We start from the raw sequence: 15,737 nt of genomic DNA on the forward strand, positions 1-15,737 counted from the left end.
GCAATGTTCACCAGCCTTACTTCACAGATGTCAGCTATCTTACTATAAAGTCCAACATTGTGTGCACTGAGCTTTCAATTATTTGAAATGTGATACATTCTTTTTCAATATTTCTCACCTTGTTTTAAATCTCATTGTTATGAACTGGGAGTCCTTTAACATATTCCTGTTTTTATAATATCTTTAAGATGCTCACATTTCTTGCTTTTGAAGTCTGGTTTATTATGCACATTCAAATAATGGGAGTCAAGCTGGGAGGATTCATCTCTCAGTAACTTTCTGAAAGTATCTGCTGTTTATTTTGCCTTGAGAGACAGTGAAGTGTGCCTCTGGGGGTAAATCAAACCGCTGGAGAACCACAGTGCCCACTGTGGCTACAGAGACCAGTAAATTGTAACAGCTTCCCCCCACATTGTTTTTGCTGTGTTAGCAGTACCAAGGTGACCTCCCCAGGGCACAAGCCTGGGCAGTGTGTGTGTATGGTGGTCCTGGGTTGCCCAGACAAGATCCCCCTCTCAGCTTTGCTGATGTGGTTCAAGGGAAAGCAAAGCCATACAGCTTGGCTTCAGGAGCTGCCAGAAGGAGGTGTACAAGGCACTATCTTCACGGCCTAGGACCCTCGTACCTATGGGACCGCCTCTCCTGGTATGCCCCACGGAGGACCTTAAGGTCCATAAATAGCAACACCCTAGAGGTCCCGGGCCCTAAGGAAGCTCGATTAGCCTCCACCAGAGCCAGGGCCTTTTCAACACTGGCTCCGGCCTGCTGGAACGCTCTGCCTCATGAGACCAGGGCCCTGCGGGATCTGATTTCTTTCCGCAGGGCCTGTAAGACAGGTTCCATCTGGCCTTTGGCTTAGAATCAATTAGATTCCCTTCCCCTCTTTCGATTTCCTTTCTCCTCCTGTGAAGAGGCTGCATCTTAATGTTTTAATGTTGTATTTTAATCTTGTTTTTTAAGTTGTATTTTAATCAACTTTTTATTATTATTGGTTGTTAGCCGCCCTGAGCCTGGTCTTGGCTGGGGAGGGCAGGGTATAATTTTTTAAAAATTATCATCATCATCATCATCATCTTAGGGACTCGACTCTGGATTTGAATAGAGTTTACACATTAGCCTTTTCCTCTTCTTGAGATGCCCCACAAGGCAGTGGGTATGGATTTTTCCTTGGGTTTACTACCAAAGCCTTTATCACAAATGAGTATAACTGCAAGGCATTGGAGGTCTGGATCAGAGTTTGCCTTCTCCTAGATGGACTACCTTCCCCGGTGGACAAGTCCCACCTGCCCTTCATTTCCTCCTACAGCATGTGCAGGAACCTCCTTCTTGACCACTGGACCTACTGTATTGGCCCGAATATAAGCCGCACCCGAATATAAGCCACACCATTAAAATTGGAGTGGGGGGAAGAAAAAAAGAGAAAAAAATACCTGAATATAAGCCGCTCCCTTCCTTGCTGCTCCTAGCTGCATACTGGGAGGTGGGGGGTGGGGAGACGCGTTGCGTTGCTGGCAGCCTTTCCCCTTTCTTGCTCTCCCCTTTCCTGGCCTTGGGGGAGAGGACAGGGAACTACGTGCTCCTGGCTGCATACCATAAGGTCGCGAATATAAGCAGCACTTTAACTTTTCAGTGTCAGAATTTGGGGGGAAAGTGCAGCTTATATTCAGGCCAATATGGTACTATTGGTCTCATCCACTCAACCCACCGAAGCCTGTCTTTGCATGCAGGGGGAGTCCCTAACTTACCCAAAGGATTGAGATCCACTGGCTACCCTCACCTTTACTTTTCCTCTCACTCTCAACAGGTCCCGTCAATCAATTCACCAAGGGCTACATGGTATTTGACAGCAGAAATCCTATTTCAGTGCAAGCAGCAAACACAGCAGAGTCGTGTGCAGAAAAATACTTCCAAGTTACAGTAAAATAAAAGTTGCACAAGCAGGTTGCTGGTTACTTCGTTGCACAATAGACTGTACAACTTGTTGCACAATGCATGTCTGTCTATACAACTGTTGTGTTGGATACCTCAGCTGCACAATATCAAAATCCCCCCATCTGCTACAGCAAGAGCCCTTACTCCAGTGGACAGAGAATGTTGGAGATAGACATATCAAATTAGTATGGCATGAGCTTTTGTGAGCTACAGTCCAGGAAAGCTTATGCCATAATAAATTTGTTAATCTTTAAAGTGCCACCAGAATCTTTGTAGTTATAGTTTTCTGGTAACTATGTTAGTGATACATTCATATGATTCTTATATCAGGTCTCCTGAATTTTAGCATTTATAGCCACTTATCCATCTGTTATCTAAATTTCCTCTTACAAATGACTTTCTAGCTACACCTGAACCCACATTCATTGTCATGTAGTATATAATTCATGTCAACTTTCACTACTCCTATTAGCTTGACTGATGGAAGATGATGGTTAGATCCCTTTCTGTGAGTAAATTACCAGTTGGCTTCTGGATGGATTTAACAAAGAGCTTTTTTGTGCTCCAAGGCCACAGAGTTGAGAGAAAATATAAAGTCAAAAGGTCTCATCCCATGCAATTGCGGGAATGAATCAGTTAGGTTATTGTGTCATTCAGGTTCAGTGGAATCCTTGGGAAGCAAGCATTTTGTTATTTTATATTCTTAAATGTAGGAAACTAAAAACTTTGCCTCCGAAATGTTAATGCCTCAAACAGGCTTCAAGGGGACAAGAATAAATTTTCAGCACAGTGGGATATAAAAATTTGCTGTTCCCTCTCACAGTGTCAAGAGCTCCATTACAAATTCTTCATGCATCACACTGAGAACATACCTGCATAAAATGGGTTTAGCAGGCTTAACACACAATAACACTAAAGTGCCTTGAATAAGGTCCATGGAGAACTTAAAAGGGTCATTACGAGTGTAATGGCATAGATGATATTAGATATCTGCAAATAAAAATGGAGCTACACAGTCTCTTCCACATAGAATATCACATTTTATTCATGCTCTTGGCTTTTTATCGTCTACATGCCTTATAATCATAACCTCCAGGCTACCTGATAATCTGGCTGCCAAGAAAAAGAACCAAATCCAACAAATAGTACACCCTAGTCACCTATCTATCCGTTTGTCAGTTTTCAAAGACAAATGAAATTAGCAATCAGAGAATATAGCTAGCACTTAGACCTAACAGACCTTTGGTGCATTTGTCATATTAAAAATAGTCATGTGACACAACCCCAAACTGAAATGAACTCCATGAGAAATACTAGTCTACATTTATAGCACTCATCCATGTTTGCTTTTGGTTTTTCTTAACAACTTAACCTAGGAAGAGGAAGAATTTCCATATTTACTTCAGAAGAGACAGCTTTGCACCAGGTGTTCCTGTGTAGGTGGGAAGGGAGTGTTGGAAGCATCTGTGTGAGACCAGGTAGTTTCTAGTGAACATCTAGCCAGAGGGAGAGACTCTTTTGGTGTTGTGGGTAAGCAACTGAGTGAAAGTCGGGGTGGAAGTGGTTGTATGACCTATTTCAATTTGGGTTCAGACCTGGATTTGGGACAGAAACAACCTTGTTCACCCTGGATGACTTGTGTTGGATTTAGAAGCATTGTTGCCCAGAGTATTTACTGTACTTTTCAGTCTATAAGACGCCCCCATGGATAAGATGCCCCCTAATTTTGGGGACTCAATATCAAGAAAATGGGGAGAGATTGTTCAGAATGGGAGGAATGCCGAAAAAAAGCTCACTCAAATTCGAAACACTTGCGGATCGAACGCAATGCAGAAGCCTCCTATCGTATTTCCGATTGACACCAGCCAATGCCAATCACACGCCCAATTGCAGCAGCAGAGCCCCATCACCAGCAGCCATTGCCGCAGCAGCAACCAATCGCTAGCGGACATTCATGCAGCAGTACCCAATCGCAAGCGGACATTGCTGCAGCAACACCCAATCACAAGCGGACATTGCTGCAGCAGCCTATCACCTGCAATAACGCCAGTGACAATCTGCTACTCAAGACAGAAATCATTTCCACTGTCCTCCCTCTGCACTACCCATGTATAAGACGACCCCCATTTTTAAGCATTGTTTTAAGGTAAAGAAAAATCACCTTATACACGGAAAAGTATGGTACACGGCTCCTGCTACAAGTAGTACTCCTTGCACTTCTTCCATCTGTTTTCCATCTCTACAATCTCATTGTTTGAACCCACAACATGGACTCACAGCATATAATGGGACTCAACTCATTATATATTAGCGTGGTCATATCTCCAAAGTGCAGTTCCATTTCACGTAGGTATTCACATGTGTATGAATTTGACATGAGCTATTTAAAGTCCTAAGTGACCCTAAAATATCAGGGGACCATAAAAAAGACAATTCTATGTTGCATATTTTCAAACAGATAACCATCTTACCTGGTACCGTATGAATGTGGTTGGGCTTCAAGAAGCGAGGGAGGAATCTTTACTACACTGGTTGAATTTTGCAGAAGTGGCTTCTCGTCCTGGGCCGAAAGAAACATTACGCAGGTAGGATGCAAAAGTCAAATGTGGAAAACAGTGGGTTCGCCCCATCTCCATTAAAATTAAATGCTAAATGCTTTAAAAAAACCCTGCTCTACAATTCTAATCTTCCACACCAGTTGTCTACTTCTGTAGCACCCTTCCTTCCTTCTATCCACTCATCCATCCTAGCACTGAAGTCAGAAATTCCTGGTGCCTTACAATAAAGTGTTGAAGATTGGTTTTAAAATGTCAAAGGTCAGGTTTCAGGCTTTCAAAATGGATCAGTAGGCATTGGCTGATCTGAGTGACTTAAGGGACTTAGAATTTTACACAGGTTAAAATCTATGCAATTAAAGTCTCCTATTATATTAATCAGCGGCTGAATTTTGGGCTCTTCCTGCGCACATACACATGCATATATGTATAAGACTGGAGAAATACTGCCTTAAATAAAGTCTCATTTAGATAATTTCAACCATGTTTTCCTCTAACAAGTATAAGACAAATTTTAAATATTGAGGATACCTGCAAGTTTCTCGCCTCCTCAGACCACCAAATTTCAAAGTCTTTTTGCAACTTCACCTTGGCTTTTTCCATAAGTAGCTGCAAGTGCTCAATCTCTATCTTCATTCCTTTCAAGTGTGTAAACATTGTTTTGTAACTGCAGAAAATAAGTAAAATTCACTATAGAATAATAATGCAGAAGCTTCTGGAAAGAAACACTCTTAATTGTGCAGGGCTGCACCAAATTCACTCCTCTCATTCCTCACCCCATCCCACAGATGGCAAGCTGGAGAGACTGGCCTGTTGTTTGCCAGATGGTGGGGTGTGTGTGTGTGAGACCAAGTTCACCAATTTATATGCAAAATTGATAATTGTTATTTTATTTACAGTTTTGAAAGATTGAAATACATTGGTGCCTTGCAAGACGAAAAGAATCCGTTCTGTGATTCTCTTCATCTAGCGGTTTTTCGTCTTGCGAAGCAAGCCCATTGAAGGATTAGCGCTATTAGCGGCTATTAGCGGCTTATCTGCTGATCGGATCAGCTGATAAGCGGCTTAGTGGCTTAGAAAAAAGGGGGGAGGAAAAAACCCCAGCAGGAACTCGCAAGACATTGTCGTCTTGCGAAGCAAGCCCATAGGAAATTCGTTTTGCGAAGCACCTCCAAAACGGAAAACTCTTTCGTCTAGCGAGTTTTCCGTCTTGCGAGGCATTCGTCTTGCGGGGCACCACTGTATAACAATACAATAAAGGAACTTGTATTCCAAAACATTTGGTTCAGAATAAATACAATCTTCCTGTACGCATCCAACCCTTTCCCATAAAACTGTGTCCCATTCAAATATTTTTCTGTCCTCTCAGAGCTCCTCTAGATGTCCAGACCACACTCAATGAATTTAAGACACAGATAAAAAAAGGGGAGTGAAAAACAGAGGGGAGGGATGGAAAAGGAGCAAAAAACTCCCCCAGATAATCAAAGGTTCCCCACAAAGGTCTTCTCTTTTCATATAAGCCACATTGTCATGGGCCGCCAAGCACCTTGCTAACAAAGCTAGGGGTGTGGTGATAAATGGAATTCCTTCACTAAATGTTACTGGACCAGACTGGGGAAAAGGGGATTTTATTAAAGCTCAAAGGACTGAATGATTAGTTAAGCAGCTGTATTTTATTTATTTATTTATTTATTATATATTAAATTTGTATACTACTCTTCACAGGGTGGTCACAAGGCTGCATCCTTTCCTCACAGTTGAACAATACATAGTTAGTACCACTGTTGAACAATGGTTTATGTAGCTAGTGTGGGTGGGGTGTTTTAATGTAGGTTTTTTTAAAAAAAGAATTAGAATTGTGTTTCAGATTTTTTAATGCTGGTTTTAATGTGCTTGAAAACACACATATGGAAGTAAAGGTTTTAAAAATGTGATAATCTAAAACAACCTTTTCTTCTCCCGTTCAATTTGTGTCCGAAGTGTCTCTTCTATTGGGTCAGGCTCATTCATTTGTCGAGGACTGACAACAGCTGCAAGATATAATGAGTGTTAACAGTTGTAAAATGTAGAGCTAAGAAAATGTTTATACGCTGGAATGATAATCGTTTTATATGTCTGACAGAAAGAAGTATCATACACAACTTTTTTTACCCGGAGAGCCCGGTTTCTGTCAAAGGAATAGATTCCAATCTTGCTACAGCAGTTTATCTTTCGTGAATTTAAACTGTTTTCTCCCCTCTGGATTTACCTCAGCGCAAGATTAGCATCTCACTTCTAGGTAAAAATATGCCTGATGGGGCCAAAACTACATGTTAAATTAAATTCACAATCACAGTGAATGGATTGCTTCTTAAAAGAAAAATAGCAGTAGGCGGAGGGTCAGGATCGTGACTAGAGCATGAAGAGAGCTGCCGTCCTAACAGAAAAGGGTAGCCTCTCCTCCTTCCACACTATGATCCAAACCTTAATTCCACCCCTTCCATGCTTAAAAACCAGATATGTTGCAAGCGATCATCCATTTAAAGTAACAAATAGTTTGGTTCTCAGTATTGTAGGTCTTAGTGCAAGCTTTGAAGACACAGCACTCTGAGGGGTACCTATGACCTCCAGGATATTCTCAGAGGTGTCATTTCCCAGCCCTGCCTTCACTGTTTGAGAATTAGTTGGAGTTAAAAACACCATCTTGGCAATGCTGCTTGTCCCAGAGAAGAGGAAGATGGGGGAAATCACCAGGAACTTATATCTAGCAGTATCTCCCTACCTTTCCCCCAACCAATCTGCTAGATAATTGGGATCACTGTATCTTCCAATGGGTTCCCTGATAGTTCCTCTGCTGAGACCATTTCTAGGCTCTTGTATTTGCCCCACCTAGTCTGTCTTGCACTCTTCTTGCTTCCCAATTGTATGCTCATCTGGAGTATCGTCACACAGATGAACTCTGCCATTTGTTGATATTTGAAGGGCTGGCATAGCTTTGTGTTCTATTCACTGCTGTTGCACACAACCTCTGGAATTTCCCCTCTAAAGAGGATTTACTGAGCTCCCTGTTGCAGGTCTCTAGAAGGCAGATAAAGATCCTCCTTGGTTATATCTGCAGCTGGGTTGTGATGTGATTTGCGGTGCTTTGATACTGTTATTTTTAACTGTATGCTGTTGATATTATTGTACATTGTTTTGAGTGGTTTCACTTTACCCAATAAGAGCAACTCTTACATTTTTAAATTTTATTAAATTAATAGATATATTGTGTCTGAGAAGTGTGAGCCCTGCAACAAGGCCTTTATCACAAAAAAATAAAAAAAATAAAAGGGAGGGTGCTTAAAGCAACTAATCTCAACTGTGTAAGAAAATGATCAAATAATCATAGAATTGTAGAGTTGGAAAGGGACCCCACGGGTCATCTAATCCAACCTCCTGCAGTGCAGCAATCTCAGATAAAGCTTCCATGACAGATGGCCATCCAATCTCTGCTCAAAAAACCTCCAATGAAGGAGAGTCCACCACCTCCTGAGGTTCCACTGTTGAACAGCTTTACCACCAGAAATTTAATAGTTTAAAGAACTCAAAAACTAATAGTTTCTCATTCTAATATTAGTTTCTCATTCTAATATTACAGCAAATTGTTCAAGATTTATTTAATTTTATTCAAAAATATATATTCAAAAGTTACAATACAGTTACAATACAATATATTTTCAATCAATATATCCCCTTCACAGACACCTCTGTGATAATGGTGGTATTAAGGTTTCCAAGATAACATGTTTGGTATATTAAGCTAAAGTGAAAAGAAGAAAAATGATTTAGTTTGGGTTCCATCTCAATTACAGTGGTACCTTGGTTCTCAAACTTAATCTGTTCTGGAAGTCCTTTCCAAAACCAAAGCATTCCAAAACTAAGAAGCACTTTCCCTTAGAAAGTAATGCAAAATGGATTAATCCATTCTAGACTTTTAAAAACAACCCCTAAAACAGCAATTTAACATGATTTTTACTATCTAACAAGACCATTGATCCATAAAATGAAAGCAATAAAGAATGTACTGTAGTCACACAACCAGTTAGTCAGTAGCTGAACTCGGTTCCACACAGTCATAAAAACAAAACAAAAAGAGCCGCAAAAATGCAAAATAAACAGCAAAAACTGACAGACCTCAGCGTAACACTCAAAACGGAAGTGTGATACTCAAATCAGAAGTGTAACACTCAAAACGGAGCATGTTTGGCTTCTGAAAAAAGTTAGCAAACCGGAACACTTACTTCTAGGTTTGTAGTGTTTGGGTTCCAAGTTGTTTGAGTACCAAGGCATTTGAGAACCAAGGTACCACTGTACTGGTTTAACAAGGAAGTAAATTATAAGTAAACCTGCTACTATGCTAAAGGAGTGTACCTAGCTTCAGGGAATGAAATTCTGGCTGGAACACCAGGGCAATAATGACCACTCTTGGCTTGTCAGTGTTGCAGCTAAAACCATTAATCTTTACTTACAAAACTCAGCAGCTTAATCAAAAAAGAAATCAAATAATTTATAATAATTTCACTGAAAGTACTTTAGACCAAATGTTTGACTAAAAGCCAAGAAGATGTCATGATCTACAGGGCTTCAATTCTACATGTTTGCCAAATTATCAGTCGGACAGGACTAAAAACATCTAGAATGCCTTTTGGTACTATGAGGAATTTACATGAAAGAAGCAAACAGTAAAACTATCAATAAGTAGTTTTTTTTAAAAAAAGGTAAAGGTAAAGGACCCCTGACAGTTAAGTCCAGTAGCAGACGACTCTGTGGTTGCGGCGCTCATCTTGTTTTACAGGCCGAGGGAGCTGGTGTTTGTTCGCAGTCTTCTGGGTCATGTGGCTAGCATGACTAAGCCGCTTCTGGAGCAACGTAACACCGAAATCAGAGCAGCACATGGAAATGCCATTTACCTTCCTGCCGGAGTGGTACCTATTTATCTACTTGCACTTTTTTGGCATGCTTTCGAACTGCTAGGTTGGCAGGAGCTGGGACCGAGCAACGGGAGCTCACCCCGTCGTGGGGATGCGAACCGCTGACTTTTTGATCGGCAAGCCCAAGAGGCTCAGTGGGTTAGACCACAGCGCCACCCATGGCCCCGCTCAATAGCTGGTACATTTATATAAATCTGTATCTATTGAGTTTGGCCTGATAAATTCATAGCCAGAGGTGCAATATGCTTATAGGTCGGTAAAGGTAAATGTAAATGTAAAGGTCTCATTCCCGTTAGTGAGAATACTACAGAATTCTCAGCTTGTATGTTTTGTCTGCTGCTCTTTATTTTTTGTGTTGACTTTATTATTTTAATGTATTATTTAGTTTAGCTTACTATTTTACAAATTTGTCATTGTTTGCCTCCATGATTTTTTTTAAAAAAAGAAAAGTGGAGTATATAATATTCTGACTGAATGGCACAAACGTCTTGTGTCTGCATGTATGTCTCTGAAATGGTGATGGTTAGATAGCATCCACTTAAAATATAATGGAATGAAGATAATAATAGTGCTTTCTACATTTGGGAAGCACACCATAGTTAGTTGTTCAGGGCATCTTTTTAACCTTACAACATCTCTCTGTGAGGTACATTAGCTGAAAGTTGAGGATGTGCTTAAGGCCACCCACTGAGCTTCATAGCTAAGAGATTGGAACATGGGTTATTCCACATCCAAAAGAGACACTCAAATCACTGCATAACAAAGAAACAATATAGTAGATAAGTCAAGCAGAACTAAGGGCCGTCATATGTAGAGAACTACATACTTCCCCCAGCTGATTTGATTGATGCCTATAATCTCCAGATTTTTTAAATCCCTTTGATCGATCCCCAAGAGTTGGGTAATGAGCCACAGATGGACATTCAGAGTCAGTTTCTCTTAAAATGGGTGGTGTCAGAGCTGCTTGAAGATCCTAGCTCACAGAGGATCACGCTAGCCAGCGATCATTAAGTAAAAGTCTTTATTGAATTACAGTTTCCATTCTCACGCTGCTGCGCGCAAACTCTACGTCTAGTAGCTAGATCGGCGAAGCTCCGTCTGAGTCTCCGCCCCGTGAGCACCAACTTAATATCCTAGCCTTGCTCCACCTTTTCCGCCTGACTGTCCTCCTCTGGGTCCCTCTACCCCCCGGGGCCTCCTCCTTCCGGGATTCTTCTGACGCTGACCCGGACCCTCCTGCCTCCTTGCGCCGGGCTTTAGGACCTGGTTCCCTTTCGGGGCTGCTTACTGCGCCGCCTTCCTCTGCATTTGAACTTGGCGCGCGCGCCCAACCTTCCACCTTCCTCTTAACCGTTTCTTCGCTCCCCGATGGAGGTGTGGCCACTCCTGACTCATGCCCTCCCTCCTGTGGTGAGCTGCCAGCGCTTCCCCCCTGGCTCCCTTCCTCTTCCCTGCTTCCTGGCGGTGACGCTGGTCCCGATTTCCAGCTGCTCCCCCCTGAGTCCCTTCTGGCTCTATCTTCCTGGGGTGCCCCCCTTGCCCTGGCCACTGGTGCTCCTTTCTGTGAATCCTCTGATTCACTGGAAAGACTAGGAGATCTCGGGTCGTCGTCATCACTCATCTTTTCTTCTGCCTCCTCCCCTTCGCTCTCTGTTTCCTCCCTTGCCCGTGCCTCTGCTCCTAAACCCCTGACATCCATCCCCCCCTCGAAGCCCCCCATTCCCCCCTCCCCTCCTTCCGGTGCTGGAGCTGGGGGCTGCTGTTGCAAAGGGACGAACGTCGGATATCGGTCGCTTCCCGTGGCGGGCCTCCATCTGAAGTCTTCCGGTTCTTCCTCCCTGCTCTCGTCGACGACGGTCACCTCCGCTTCCATCTCTGTGCCGCCGTGCTCGAAACCAGGGTCGTCCCCGAAAATGTCCATGTCCGTCTCTCCCTCACTTCCTCCTGGCGGCGTTGCTCGTCCTGAGCATTCCAGCCACTTTCTGCGGAACTGCTCCTCTGGCCTATCGTCCCACCAATACGAGGGTTCTGAGGCGGATCCCGAGGGTGACCCCTCCGGGGAACGGACGTCTCGTGTCGGTTCCTCGTCCGAGTCGAACCCCCGGAACGTGCTGGCCGAAAGCGTGGGCGTGAAAAGCCAGTCGTCGAAAAAGTCTGCTGGCATAGGTCTATGTGGGAAGAGGGCATGAAACTCGTCTTTGAGCAGAGGTTCGTCTAAGGCGTAGCCCGGCACCCAGCTGTTCGCACTGGCCGGGGTGCCCTCCTTGGCGAGAAAGTATTCTACCCCCTCTTCCCCCCATCTGGAGTCCAAAATCTCCGTGACTTCGTTGATGCGCTCCTTCTGTGCCACTCCCGCGTGCCCTGTTCTGTCTCCGGCCGGACTCGGCGCCGTTCCGGGTTCCTGGAACCTGTGCGGTGCCTTGTAGGGAGTGAGCACCGATCTGTGGAATACCGGATGCATCCTGGAACCCTCCGGAAGTGCCAGTCTGAAAGCTACCGGGTTGACCTGCTCTTCGACTTGGTAGGGCCCCAGTTGCTTATGCCCTAGTTTCTTCTTGGCCAACGACCTGGCCGGCACTGCGTGGGCTGCTAACCAAACCCAGTCTCCCACGTGGAGCTCTTCTCCAACCCTTCTGTGCTTGTCTGCTTGTACCTTGTATGCGTGCTTGGCCAGCTCCAGGTGGCGCCTCAGCTGATCGTGGACTTCCTGCAGCTCCGACGCGAACGCATCTGCTGTCTGCGGCTCCCCCTCCCCCATTCTTTCCAGTCCCGGGAAGGTTCTGGGGTGCCTCCCGTTGTTGGCGAAGAACGGCGTGACCCCCGTGGACACGTGCTTCGTGTTGTTGTAGGCGAACTCGGCAAGCGGCAGGTAATCCACCCACGTCGCAGGCTGTTGATTTGCATAACATCTCAGGTACTGCTGCATGATGGCATTGACCCGCTCCGCTTGCCCGTTGGTCTGCGGGTGTCTCGCCGACGCCAGGTTGATCTTGACGTTCAGGAAGCCCATCAGCTTCTGCCAGAAATTCGAGATGAACTGCCGCCCCCGGTCGGACAGAATAGACCGTGGCAGACCGTGAACCTTGAACACGTGGTCTATGAACAGTTTGGCGGTTTGCTCCGCCGTGGCCACCTTAGCACACGGAATGAAATGGGCCATCTTGGAAAACAGGTCCACCACCACCAGCACTGCCGTCTTGCCCCTTGAGCTGGGCAGATCCGTGACAAAGTCCAGGACCACCCTTTCCCAAGGTTCGACCGGAGTTTGCAGCGGTTCCAACAGTCCGGCCGGCGGTTTGTGCACTGGTTTGGCCCTCTGGCAGGTGTCACACCTCGCCACGTAGTCTGCGACCTCCCCTCTCATTCCAGGCCACCAGAAATCCCTGGCTACTAATTCCACCGTCTTCTCCTTGCCAAAGTGCCCGGCCGTGGGCGCGTCGTGCAGCTGCTGCAGCACCTTGGCTCGAAGTTCGTCTCCCGGCACGTAGATGGCCCCTTTACGGATGAGCAATCCATCTCTTAGCTGGAAACCGTCGGCCGCTGCCTTGCCCCTTTGCACCTCTGCCATCTTTGCTCGTGCGAAGGAGTCCCCCTGCAACGCTCGTCGCACCGCCTCTAGGTCCACGGTCGCCGCGGCGCACGCCCACACTGTCGGTGCGAAGATGTGCATGGCGGCCGCTGGTGTTGCGTCCTCCAGATACTGTGGCTTACGGGAGAGAGCGTCTGCCATGATGTTGGTGTCCCCCGGGACATACTCTATTCGGAAGTCGAAGTTCGCAAAGAACTCAGCCCAACGTATCTGCCTCTGATTCAGGAACTGTGCCGTGCGCCAGTGCTCTAGATTCTTGTGGTCCGTGCAAACCTGCACCGTGTGCTTGGCGCCGATCAGAAAGTGCCTCCACGCCTTGAACGCTGCGTGAATGGCCAGCAACTCCCTGTCCCATATGGTGTAGTTCTGCTCGGACTTGCTGAGCTTCCTGGAGTAAAACGCTCCCGGTCGCCACACCCCCTGCGGGTCTTTCTGCAGCAGGACCGCCCCCACGGCTCTGTCCGAAGCGTCTGTCTCCACCCTCATCGGCTTGCTGGGGTTGACATGAAGCAGCTGCTCTTCCGACGCGAAGAGACGCTTGAGTGCCTGAAAGGACTGCTCCGCCTGCTCTGTCCAAATGAACTTCTTTTTCTTGGAGCTAAGCGTGTCAGTGATGGCCGCCGTCTGCATCGCGAAGCCCTTGATAAACTTGCGATAGAAGTTCGCAAAGCCGACAAACCGTTGGACCTCCTTCCGGTTGCGCGGGCTCTTCCAATCCAACACCGCTCGAACCTTGGCGCTGTCCATGGCGAGCCCCTTGTCAGACAGCTTGTAGCCCAGAAAATCCACCTCCGGCACGTCAAATTGGCACTTCTCCAGCTTGGCGTAGAGCCTATGTTGCTTTAGCCTGCTCAGCACTTCCTTGACGTGTTTGTCATGCTCCTGCTGCGACTCCGAAAAGATCAGGATGTCATCTAAGAAACAGACGCACGTCTTGTAGAGAAGTCCCGCCAACACGTGATGCATAAATGCTTGAAAAACGTGGGAGCCATTTTGCAATCCAAAAGGCATAACTCTATATTCGTAGGTCCCCAGTGGCGTGAACATGGCTGTCTTCCACTCATCACCCTCCCGCATGCGAATGAGGTTGTACGCCCCCCGCAGGTCCAACTTGGTGAACACTCTGCCCTTCCGTACCTTTGCGAGGAGGTCGTCAATTCGGGGCATGGGGAAGTCCGATGGCCTAGTCACACTGTTCAAAATCCTGTAATCCACTACGAGTCTCTTTTGGGGCGTGTCCCGCTTCTTAACAAAGAATACGGGACTGCCCCCCACTGCCTTGGACTCCCGGATGAAGCCGCGCTGCAAATTATGATCAATGAACTCCTTGAGTTCTTGCAGTTCGTCCTCTGACATGGAATACAGTCTCCCTTTAGGCAGCGCCGCCCCCGGCAGCAGGTCAATTTTGCAGTCATATGGTCTGTGAGGGGGTAGCCTGTCTGCCTCCTTCTCGCAGAAAACTTCCAAAAATTCAGCGTACTTGTGGGGAATCGCTTGCAGCGTGCCTAGCAGCAGCTGTGACTCCTCTTCCTCTCCTTCCTGCCTGGGCACGATGCAGTGTTCAGCACAAAAGGAAGAGCCGAAGGTCAGCTGCCTCTGGTACCAAGCCATCGTTGGGCTGTGCTTGTCCAGCCAACTCATGCCCAATACAACGGGCGTGTCAGATAGTTGAGTGACGTTGAAGCTGATGATTTCTCTGTGATTCCCAAGTCGCATCACCATTGGTGGTGTCTGCTTCACCACTTGCCCCCCGAGCAGCTCCCTGCCATCCACCGTGACAACCTGCAGGGGCAGTGTGGCCGGCAGCAACTGCACAGCGTGCCTGTCGACAAAGTCCTGCCCTATAAAGTCTGCATTGCTGCCTGAGTCAATGGTGATTGGCACGTCTATGGTGATTCCATTGGGCAGCTGGAGAGATGCTGTGAGCCTCACTACTGGTTTGGGCGGGAGGGGGTTCACGGGCTGTAAAATCTCTGGGGACTGCGTCACTAACACGTCTGGCTGGGCCCCAGTGCCTCTTCCTCCAGCCAGACTGCGTCGTTTCCCTGCTGTGGTCCTCCTTGCTGCGTTGCTGCAGTCACCATTGCTGAGGCTGCAGTGAGCTTGTGGGGCCTCTGGGGACACTCTTTTGCCATATGCCCTGGTTCCTCACAGACGTAACACTTCCTGTTCCCTCTAGGAGGCTTCGCTTTCACTGCTGCCGGTGCTAGGGCTCTGGTTGCTGACTGAGCCCTTGCACCTCCAACCTCCATAGGTTCGGCTCCTCCTCCTGGCGGAGGCGTGGATTGCGCCCGCGCTGCTTCTCTGGGAAGGAAGGAGGGGCCCCCGGCTGGTTCGCGCCCTCCACGCCCTTCGTCCTTGCTCCACGGACGTCCTTCCAGCCTCACCCCCACTGCCAGTGCCCTCTGAACGACCTCCTGGGTGGTTCGGGGTCTCTCCCCCCTCGCGATCTCATCTTTAATCGAGTTGTGCAGCCCCTCCCAAAAGAGGTCTCTTACAGGAGCCGAATCTCTGTCCCATTCCAGGGCACTGACCAAGGCGAAAAAGCGGGCATGATACTGCCTGACGCTGGCCCTCCCTTGTCTCAGCCCATGCACCTCCTTCCGTGCAAGATCCACGTCAATACTTGATAAAAAGCACCCATCCATCGCTTTAATAAAGGCATCCGCATTCTGGAGCGCCGGATCCTTATCTCTCCATAAATTGCGTAGC

General features: G+C 46.7%; 1 protein-coding gene across 8 annotated transcripts in view; it reads right to left on the minus strand.

Moving 5' to 3' along the window:
- The window catches only part of KIF6 (kinesin family member 6), a 156,325-nt gene that overhangs the window by 11,556 nt on the left and 129,032 nt on the right, over nt 1–15,737 (minus strand). For all 8 annotated transcript variants that reach the window (XR_014005924.1, XR_014005925.1, XR_014005926.1 and 5 more), the window contains exons 17-19: nt 6,436–6,517; nt 5,019–5,154; nt 4,404–4,492 (exon numbers count right to left, since the gene is read on the minus strand). Coding sequence is in view for 1 of the 8 variants with exons in the window: in XM_081186405.1 (XP_081042531.1) it covers nt 4,404–4,492; nt 5,019–5,154; nt 6,436–6,517 (307 nt within the window). In the remaining 7 variants the exon portion in view is untranslated. The remainder of the gene's footprint in view (nt 1–4,403; nt 4,493–5,018; nt 5,155–6,435; nt 6,518–15,737) is intronic.

The sequence above is a fragment of the Podarcis bocagei genome (genome assembly GCF_964188305.1).
Source record: "Podarcis bocagei genome assembly, chromosome: 3".
In the NCBI taxonomy this organism is placed as follows: domain Eukaryota; kingdom Metazoa; phylum Chordata; class Lepidosauria; order Squamata; family Lacertidae; genus Podarcis; species Podarcis bocagei.